The 11,023-nt window shown below is 35.9% G+C and overlaps 1 protein-coding gene across 1 annotated transcript; it reads left to right on the top strand.

The window, feature by feature from the left end:
- The first annotated feature begins 8,549 nt into the window (after positions 1 to 8,549).
- LOC100265976 (caffeic acid 3-O-methyltransferase) lies at positions 8,550 to 10,360 on the top strand. The gene is made up of 4 exons (XM_002268272.3): positions 8,550 to 9,021; positions 9,271 to 9,581; positions 9,675 to 9,739; positions 9,838 to 10,360. The coding sequence occupies exons 1-4, from the start codon at positions 8,588 to 8,590 to the stop codon at positions 10,144 to 10,146; spliced, it is 1,119 nt and encodes a 372-aa protein (XP_002268308.1). The 5' UTR covers positions 8,550 to 8,587; the 3' UTR covers positions 10,147 to 10,360.
- The last annotated feature ends 663 nt before the right edge of the window (positions 10,361 to 11,023 follow it).

Genomic DNA, 11,023 nt, shown 5'->3' with positions numbered 1-11,023 from the left:
ATCTGCCTCTTTTGGGGACAAAACCTAAGAGTATGAAGGCTGAGGAATGGGCGCTTCTTGATAGACAGGTTCTAGGAGTTATTAGGTTAACTCTGTCTAGGTCTGTTGCACACAATGTTGTAAAAGAGAAGACCACAGCAGATCTGATGAAGGCTTTGTTCGGTATGTATGAAAAGCCGTCCGCAAACAATAAGGTGCATCTGATGAAGAAATTGTTCAATTTGAAGATGGCAGAGAATGCATCGGTAGCACAACATCTGAATGAATTTAATACAATCACAAATCAATTGTCGTCTGTAGAAATTGATTTTGATGATGAGATTCGTGCTCTGATCGTCTTGGCTTCTTTGCCAAACAGTTGGGAGGCAATGAGGATGGCAGTAAGCAATTCTACGGGAAAGGAAAAGCTCAAGTACAATGATATACGAGATTTAATTCTGGCTGAGGAGATTCGCCGAAGAGATGTAGGTGAAACCTCAGGATCTGGTTCTGCCCTAAACCTTGAAACAAGAGGCAGAGGTAATAACAGAAATTCAAATCAGGGTAGATCAAATTCCAGAAATTCTAATCGGAACAGAAGCAAATCTAGATCAGGCCAACAAGTACAATGCTGGAATTGTGGGAAAACATGTCACTTTAAAAGGCAATGCAAAAGCCCTAAGAAGAAGAATGAAGATGATTCTGCTAATGCTGTAACAGAAGAGGTACAAGATGCATTACTTCTTGCAGTAGATAGTCCACTTGATGATTGGGTTTTGGATTCAGGAGCTTCGTTTCATACCACTCCACATCGAGAAATCATACAGAATTATGTTGCAGGTGATTTTGGTAAGGTGTATTTGGCTGATGGTTCAGCCTTGGATGTTGTGGGTCTGGGAGACGTCCGGATATCATTGCCCAATGGGTCTGTTTGGTTACTGGAGAAGGTTCGACATATTCCTGACCTGAGGAGGAATCTGATTTCTGTTGGACAACTTGATGATGAAGGACATGCAATACTATTTGTTGGTGGTACTTGGAAGGTTACAAAGGGAGCTAGGGTATTGGCTCGTGGAAAGAAGACTGGCACTCTATATATGACCTCATGTCCAAGAGACACAATTGCAGTTGCTGATGCAAGTACTGATACAAGCCTATGGCACCGCAGACTTGGTCACATGAGTGAGAAAGGGATGAAAATGTTGCTGTCAAAAGGAAAACTACCAGAATTGAAGTCCATTGATTTTGACATGTGTGAAAGTTGCATCTTAGGAAAGCAAAAAAAGGTGAGCTTCTTGAAAACTGGCAGGACACCGAAGGCTGAAAAATTGGAACTAGTACACACTGATTTGTGGGGGACTTCTCCGGTTGCATCCCTAGGAGGTTCAAGGTACTACATCACCTTTATTGATGACTCAAGTAGAAAGGTATGGGTTTATTTTCTGAAAAATAAATCTAATGTATTTGTAACTTTTAAGAAGTGGAAGGCCATGGTTGAGACAGAAACAGGTTTGAAAGTAAAATGTTTGAGGTCAGATAATGGAGGAGAGTACATAGATGGAGGATTTAGTGAGTATTATGCTGCACAGGGAATTAGGATGGAGAAGACCATTCCTAGGACACCACAGCAGAATGGTGTGGCTGAATGCATGAACAAAACTCTCAATGAGCGTGCTAGAAGTATGAGGTTGCATGCTGGACTACCAAAAACTTTTTGGGCTGATGCTGTTAGCACTGCAGCTTACCTGATAAACCGAGGACCATCAGTTCCCATGGAGTTCAGACTTCCTGAGGAGGTTTGGAGCGGTAAAGAGGTGAAGTTTTCACATTTAAAAGTTTTTGGTTGTATTTCTTATGTTCATATTGATTCTGATGCTCGTAGTAAACTTGATGCAAAGTCAAAAATATGTTTTTTCATTGGCTATAGTGATGAGAAATTTGACTATAGGTTTTGGGATGAACAAAACAGGAAAATCATCAGAAGTAGAAATGTGATATTTAATGAACAGGTTATGTACAAGGACAGGTCATCTGTAGTATCAGATGTTACAGAGATAGATCAAAAGAAATCTAAGTTTGTCAACTTAGATGAATTGACTGAAAGTACTGTCCAAAAAGGAGGTGAAGAAGATAAGGAGAATGTAAATTCACAGGTAGATCTGAGTACACCTGTAGTTGAAGTTCGCAGATCTTCTAGGAATATTAGACCTTCGCAGCGTTATTCACCTGTTTTAAATTATCTCCTGTTGACTGATGGTGGTGAGCCAGAGTGTTATGATGAAGCCTTGCAAGATGAGAATTCAAGCAAGTGGGAGTTAGCCATGAAGGATGAGATGGATTCCCTGTTGGGGAATCAGACATGGGAACTGACTGAATTGCCAGTAGGAAAGAAGGCTTTGCACAACAAGTGGGTATACAGAATAAAGAATGAGCATGATGGTAGCAAACGTTACAAGGCCAGATTAGTTGTTAAAGGGTTCCAGCAGAAGGAGGGCATTGACTACACAGAGATATTTTCTCCAGTTGTGAAGATGTCAACAATTAGACTTGTACTTGGAATGGTGGCTGTAGAAAACTTACATCTTGAGCAGTTAGATGTGAAGACAGCATTCCTTCATGGTGACTTGGAGGAAGACCTTTACATGATTCAGCCAGAAGGGTTCATTGTTCAGGGACAAGAGAATCTAGTCTGCAAACTGAGAAAGAGCTTGTATGGCCTTAAACAAGCTCCTAGACAGTGGTACAAGAAGTTTGACAATTTTATGCATAGAATTAGGTTCAAGAGATGTGAAGCTGATCATTGTTGCTATGTTAAGTCCTTTGACAATTCTTACATCATATTACTGTTGTATGTGGATGATATGCTTATTGCAGGGTCTGACATTGAGAAGATTAATAATTTGAAGAAGCAATTGTCCAAACAGTTTGCAATGAAGGATTTGGGAGCTGCAAAGCAAATCCTTGGTATGAGAATCATTAGAGACAAGGCTAATGGTACATTGAAACTTTCACAGTCAGAGTATGTGAAGAAAGTTCTCAGCAGGTTCAACATGAATGAAGCTAAACCAGTGAGCACACCCTTGGGTAGTCATTTCAAACTAAGCAAAGAACAGTCACCGAAGACAGAAGAAGAAAGGGACCATATGAGCAAGGTGCCCTATGCCTCAGCTATTGGCAGCTTGATGTATGCTATGGTGTGTACAAGGCCAGACATTGCACATGCAGTGGGAGTTGTGAGCAGATTCATGAGTAGGCCTGGAAAGCAGCATTGGGAGGCAGTCAAGTGGATTTTAAGATATCTGAAGGGTTCATTAGATACATGTCTTTGCTTCACAGGTGCAAGTTTGAAACTGCAGGGTTATGTAGATGCTGATTTTGTTGGTGATATTGATAGTAGAAAGAGTACTACTGGGTTTGTTTTTACTCTAGGTGGTACAGCTATATCATGGACTTCAAATCTACAGAAGATTGTTACTTTGTCTACTACAGAAGCTGAGTATGTTGCAGCAACTGAAGCTGGAAAGGAGATGATTTGGCTACATGGTTTCTTAGATGAATTGGGTAAAAAGCAGGAGATGGGCATTCTACACAGTGACAGTCAGAGTGCAATTTTTCTTGCCAAAAATTCAGCTTTTCATTCAAAGTCGAAGCATATACAAACAAAATACCACTTTATCCGTTATCTTGTTGAAGATAAACTGGTAATACTTGAGAAGATTTGTGGATCTAAGAACCCGGCAGACATGTTGACTAAGGGTGTCACTATTGAGAAGTTGAAGCTGTGCGCAGCTTCAATTGGTCTTCTAGCTTGAGGACAAGAGGATGAGTTGTAGGGATGAGGGATTGTTTCTTGGAGGATAGCGGTTTTAATGTTGGTGATTAGACTAGTCTCCAAGTGGGAGATTTGTTGGGCTTTGTGGAGCCTAGTTTTGTTTGATCCGATTTGACGACCCGACCCGAATAATATTACATGGCTTTTTAATGGGAGATTTATTGAGGCCTGTTGGGCTCGTTTAGCCCATTGTGGAACCACCTTTTGTAATTAGGGTTTTTTAGTATGGTAGGGTTGCCGTGCTATATATATATAGAGAATATTGTAGCCGCCATGTTGTACTCTGAATTCTTCCCTGATAATAGTGATATCCCTACAACTCCGTGGATGTAGGCAAATTGCCGAACCACGTAAATATTGTCTTGTGCGTGTGATTGTTTTTCTTTGGCTTGTGTTTTCTCTAATTTTTTTTGTTTCTCACGGGTTGGGAATTCAGTTTAATTCCCTACAACTGGTATCAGAGCTTGGATTGAAGATTTCTGGAAGAGTAAAAGATCACAAAGCACACAAGATGAAAACAAAAGGAATTTTCACTGAAGGTGGAGTCAATTGCTCTTTCGTGGTGATATGATACAAAAAGGTTTGTGTCATGGAGAGATTGAAGATTAACTTCATGTAATTTGGTCCAAGGTGGAGATTGTTGGGAATTGTCCCAAATTCCTAATTAGTAAATATTCCTTTTTGTAAAGAATATTGTATAGAATATTTCTAGGTTGATATATTATTGTAATATTAGACTTCCTTATAGAATAAGGAAGGTTGTTAGAAATATCTCTATAAATATTCTAGGTCATGAGGGGAAAAAGTTATGAGATGGAGATGGGCCTATAGAGACTATACGAGGTGGATAGAGATGTGAGGAAGAACGGGAGGTACCTGGTGGAGCGAGAGGGCTCGTAGTAAGGTATGGATACAAGGAGTGGGGAAACATGGGATGTTTCGGGAACCCAATAGTTGTATCTGGTTCTATCCTCTGTAATATTCTCTATTGTATAGTGAAATTATTCTCTCTCATCCGTGGACGTAGGCATGGTTGGCCGAACCACGTTAAAACCTCGTGTACCGTATGTGTGATTGTTTTATCTTTGTGTTCTTGAACTAACATTGTTGGCATCAAAGCTTTCGCTGGCACTACAGAAGAGAGTTCTTTTGATATAATCCAGGCATTAAAGTTTATCATCGAGATCAACTCAAATGAATCGCTACATAATTTGCACGCTCCCTTAATTTTATTTTCCTTATTTTTTTCCTTCATATTAATTCCACTACCAAATCTGATAAAATCAAAATTAAGTTTTATAAGCCTCTAAGTGATAAAAAAAAAAGACCTTCTATTGAGAAAGGGGGTTATATCTAAACACAGAGAGTCGGCACAGAAGACCTTTATTGAAAATGGTGTTGCTGCTTTGAAAAGTTTGAATGGACAAGACTCTAAGTTGAGTTGATGGGAAGAGGAAGAGACGCAGTTTATTGGGACTTTAAGAGAAATATTTTTCTCCTCCACACCATCTTTTGACATCGGTCACTTGTAACTCATCAATTGACCAACTTCGTTTATATGATTTATTATTATTTTTTCCAGTTTTTATAATGAAAATATTTCTTTGGTTGGAAGAAATATTCATGTTAATGGATCGGATAGAGAATCTTTCTTTTTAAAATATTTTCCATCAAAATTTTAAAAAAGCATTATAAAAGATTTTAAATTTTTAAAAAATATTTTCTAAATTTTATCAACTTTATTTTATAAAATTTTCTAAAATTATAAACAATGATGCAATAATAAATTTTTTTTCATAAAATTAATTTTTTTATAATTTTAGAAAATTTTATAAAATAAAGTTGATAAAATTTAGAAAATATTTTTAAAAAATTTAAAATCTTTTATAACGTTTTTTTTTTAATTTTGATGAAAAATATTTTAAATAGAAATACTCTCCATCCGAACCATTAACATGAATATTTCTCCAAACCAAAGAAATATTTTCATTAGAAAACCGGGAAAAAAAAAATCATATAAACGACGCTAGTCAATTGATGAGTTACAAGTGACCGATGTCAAAGGATGGTGTGGAGGAGAAAAATATTTCTATTAAAAGTCCCAATAAATTGCGTCTCTTCCTCTTCCCATCAACTCAACTTAGAGTCTTGTCCATTCAAACTTTTCAAAGCAGCAACACCATTTTCAATAAAGGTCTTCTATGCCGACTCTCTGTGTTAAGAAATAACCCCCTTTCTCGATAGAATGTCTTTTTTATAACTTAGAGACTTATGAAACTTAATTTTGATTTTATCAGATTTGGTAGTGGAATTAATATGAAGGAAAAAAAAAATAAGGAAATGAAAATTAAGGGAGCGTGCAAATCATGTAGCGATTCATTTGAGTTGATCTCGATGATAAACTTTAATGCCTAGATTATATCAAAAGGACTCTCTTCTTTAGATGAGATGTGTCATTTCCCATAATGGTACGTCCACTTTACTGTATCAGTTGAAGTAGCAATTAAAAGCTTTCCCATGTATTTCCACATCATGACCCATAATTTCTTGATCAAATGATGAACTTAACCCAGATAAATAATCCCTTGGACGTGTCTACAAATACATTTCAATAGTATTCAATGGTGGTAATTGGTAATTGTATATAGTTAATGTTCCCATTTCCAATCGTCATAAGAATTGGATACCGAAATATCATGGATAACATGGTATGAGCGCAATCGATCGACATAACATGACACAACTTATCCTTAACTCATCATATTTTATCAAATTGTTCACTAAAACACCTTTTTTTAGGAGGACAATTGTAACACACCCCATTTGGGTCATCAATTATTTCACCATTCTTGTAATATACAATTGTAAGCAAACTATCCATTCATGTACCTAAAAAGAATCAAATAAAAGATATATAAGACTAAATCAAATTAAATTTATTTTAATTAATCAATATACAAGATAAACTATTTAATTTCAACAAATAAAAAGATAGTATATCCATTTTTATATATGATAACTTGATTTGAATATTATTTTTTATTTTTTTTTGCAACCCCCATTTGATTCCCAAGAAAATCCATCCCCCATTCGATTTCCGGGAAAATTCATCATCGTTTGATTTCCGAGAAAGTCCATGCAAAACCCCCAAGGAAAACCAAAAAAATTACTTTTTTTTATTTATTTTTTTGTTTCATGTGCTTTCTAGATCTGTTATAGGGGTCTCTTTGCTTTTGTGCCATTGGATTTAAATTTCACGAACCCTAAATCCACAATTTTTTAGCCAGGTTGAAACACAACATTTCCTTGCAAATCATGATCAGATTACCAAATAGCATCTTATGTTTTTTTATAAAAAAAAAAATTGGACAAATTTTGTATCCTGTGCGCGGATTGGACTGGTAAGAAATATTGGGAAATTTCCCGAAAATTACCAAAATTTCCTTCAATTGATAATCAGTGACAAATATTGTGTCGGAGCCGATAGATAAAAAAATGAAAACAAAATTTTCAACTTTTCCACACTTTCTTGGCAACCAAATAGAATCATAACAAGCCGAACCACAAAAAAAATAAAAACTTTCTCCATAATTTTTAGTCTACTCGGTTTCATTGTAAAAAAAAAAAAAATGAGAACTTTATTTTTTTTCAACTTTCCACACTTTCTTGGCAACCAAACAGAATCACAACAAGCCGAACCACAAAAAAAAAATGAAAACTTTCTCCATAATTTTTAGTCTACTTGGTTTCATTGTAAAAAAAAATGAAAACTTTATTTTTTTTTTCAACTTTCCCACACTTTCTTGGCAACCAAACAGAATCACAACAAGCCGAACCACACAAAAAAAAATGAAAACTTTCTCTATGATTTTTAGTCTACTCGGTTTCATTGTGAAAAAAATGAAAACTTTATTTTTTTCTCAACTTTCCCACACTTTTTCGGTGACCAAACATAACCACACCATCAAATATAACCACAAAACTTATAGAAAACACCGGGGGCAATGGTCTCTCAGATATGCACTTCACTTCCTTCCTATTGGTGTTGAGACAAAGATCTCCACCCTATGATTAGCATGCGGGATAATGGGTTTTCGGGCAGAGGACGAAATGAGTTTTGATGCAGAGACGAAAAACAGGCTGAAGGGGAAATGGAAAGGGAGGAAATGGGTTTCCACTTCTCATCCTACGTGTTAAAAAGTGTCGTAGAATTGGAATTATTTTCCAATCTACAACATTTTAAAAATTATTTTCCCTAATAGTAGTACATTTATCAAGAATTCGTCCCGTCACTTCCTTTAAGACAAAAGAGTCCAATTTTTAGTCCCACTACCATTGATTCTTCCAACGCATCCTATTGATAACATTACAATTTATCACCCAATAAAGTCTAGCATAATTAAAAATCCTCTCTCTCATAGGTTATTTTATCACACTACATATTAAATTATTTTTTAAATAAAATTTAAAATAAAAATATACAATTTTGTTTTAAATATAAATTTATTTTAAAATTAATATCTAAAATTTAAAAATATTTGTTTTCTATCATAAAAATGTAATATTTTATTCATAATTTGAAAATCTACTTGTCCCCCGAATGAATACGCGGAGTGAGGTCAATTGTTTTTTCATAACTTGCCAAATGTACAGGAACCTTATTGTAAATTCACGTCAAGTTCTTTTCAAATATAATAGTCAACGCGAATCTCTTGAACTCCAAAAGATCGATCTCAGCATTTTCAGAAACTCATTCACCATCATCAATTTGTCGAGATGAGTTCCAATCGGAGGGACTCATACCCCATGTCGAAACTGCAATTTGAGGGAGAAGATGAAGAAGAACTGGGCAAGTTGGCCGTTCGCTTGGCCAACAGCATCATTCTTCCGATGGCTTTGAAATCGGCCCTGGAGCTTAACCTCATCGAAATTATGGCCGGAGCCGGCGACGGTGCATTACTCTCGCCCTCCGAGATAGCGGCTCAACTTCCCGCCCGGAACCCCGATGCGCCGGTCCTGCTGGACCGGGTTCTGCGGCTTCTCGCCAGCTACTCTATTCTCAGGTGCTCTCTGCGGACCCTTGACAATGGTGAAGTGGAGAGATTGTACGGCGTTGGACCCATTTGCAAGTTCCTCACCCGGAATCCAGACGGTGGGTCGATTGGTCCTCTGTTACTGTTGCACCACGACAAGGTCTTCATGGAGAGCTGGTACTATACAATGAACTTTTTTCTTTTTCTCTGGAGTTTCTTTTCTATAGACAAATGGGGTTTTCTTTTTTTTCTTTTTTTTCTTTTTTCTTTTATTTATTTATTGGGAATAGTAGTGAGATTTTAAGGGGAAAATGGGGTTTTGATTGTCTCGGGAAACAAACACAAGGGGGATCGAAAGATTTAGGCTAAAATGATGAATTCACTCTATGGCTTTATTTATACCTTGATGGATTGGGTTGTTCTAAGGTACCACTTGAATGATGCTATACTGGAAGGAGGAATTCCCTTCAATCGGGCGTACGGAATGACAGATTTTGAATACCTAGGAACAGATCAAAGATTCAACAGGGTGTTCAACGAGGCAATGTCAAATCATTCTACGTTGATAATGAAAAGGATACTCCAGATTTACAAAGGGTTTGAAGGCCTCCAAGTGTTGGTTGATGTGGGAGGTGGTATTGGGGTCACTCTTAGAATCATCACTTCCGAATATCCTCAGATTAAGGGCATCAATTATGATCTGTCTCATGTTTTAGCAGACGCCCCCTCTTATCCTGGTACTGAATGATTATCTTCTTGACTATTTCTTATAAGCAAAGAAACTTAGGGAGATAAAATTGTAATTCACTGGTATTTGAGTCGTGTTTTAGGTGTGGAGCATGTTGGGGGAGATATGTTTGAGAGTGTTCCCAAAGGGGACGCCATTTTTATGAAGGTAAGCCATCTGGACATAACTTAGAAGTCAAGATTCAAATAGTTTTTAGTTTTTACTTTCTAGATTTGCCATTATTTATCTATGGGACATGCATGCAGTGGATTCTTCATGGCTGGAGTGATGAGCACTGTCTGAAGCTTCTCACCAATTGCTTTGAAGCTCTCCCTGATAACGGGAAGGTGATCATCGTGGAATCCATTCTTCATGTGGCTCCAGAGAATACAGTCTCGGTCAACATTCCTTTCGAGCAAGATCTACTCATGCTGGCTCAAAGCCCTGGAGGAAAAGAAAGGACCCAGAAGGAGTATGAGACCTTGGCCATAAAATCAGGATTTTCTGGCTGCAAGGTCATCTGCAGTGTTTACAACAGTTGGGTTATGGAGTTCCACAAGACAGCACACCCATAGCTTAGTCCTAGCTTTTCATGGCCGTACGCTTGTTCTTTTGTTCGCTTGGTCTTTTTCTCCCTAGGGAGTGTGCTTGGCTAAACATTAGTGCTTGGTCAAACTTAATGTTTAACGTTTCAAGCCTTAAAATAAAAGGTTTAAATTAATTCATGCAGTCCTTTTTAATTTTAAGTTAAAGTTGCAATATTGAGTTGCTTTATCAAATAATTGAGAGGAGTGAATTCTTATGCATTTTTTCTCACATGTGAGGTTATTTGGCATCACTTAATATATTTAGTGCTTAATGAATAAAAATAAAAAGTTAAATTATGCTTAATTATTAAGTCAAGTGAAATTATTATATAATTTGTCTAAAGTTGTTTTTAACTTTAAGTTCTAATATTAGGTTACTTTGTCAAATAACTTAATATTTTTCAAACTTATATATATATATATGTTAATGTCTTTTTTAATTTATAAACTTTTTGAATAAAATCAGTTGACCAAATAAAAAACTCTTATGGGGCTTAAAAAAAATGTTAAGTGGTGTTTGTTTTTTTACTTAATTCTAAATAGAACCTTAATACTTAATAGTGTTAAATATTAGATTGTTTGTTTTTGTAGTATTTTATTTCTATTAATTATTAAAAAGTAAAGAAAAATCAATATGTTATTTTTTTCTATTTAGAAAAAGTTACATATTTTGACTTTTTCTATTTAGTAAAAAGTTTATAATAAATAATAAAAAAGTAGAAAAACAAATAACCTAAATTCTGAAAACAAATTGCTTTCAACAAAAAGCCAAAAAAACAAACACCACCTTAGATTCTTTTAAATTAATTCTAATAAGATCACATAATAATTTTAAGTAAATTATTAAGTTAATAATTTGACTTAC

This window comes from Vitis vinifera, chromosome 19, assembly GCF_030704535.1.
Source record: "Vitis vinifera cultivar Pinot Noir 40024 chromosome 19, ASM3070453v1".
Classification (NCBI taxonomy): Eukaryota; Viridiplantae; Streptophyta; class Magnoliopsida; order Vitales; family Vitaceae; genus Vitis; species Vitis vinifera.
This window is presented reverse-complemented; position numbering and strand designations above follow the sequence as displayed.

Bases quoted from the DNA above. Each gene is read 5' to 3' on its own strand.
- LOC100265976 (XM_002268272.3), top strand. From the start codon at position 8,588: ATGAGTTCCAATCGGAGGGACTCATACCCCATGTCGAAACTGCAATTT. The intron at 9,022-9,270 runs GTACTATACAAT...GGTTGTTCTAAG, and splicing joins AAGGTCTTCATGGAGAGCTG to GTACCACTTGAATGATGCTA. The intron at 9,582-9,674 runs GTACTGAATGAT...GTCGTGTTTTAG, and splicing joins AGACGCCCCCTCTTATCCTG to GTGTGGAGCATGTTGGGGGA.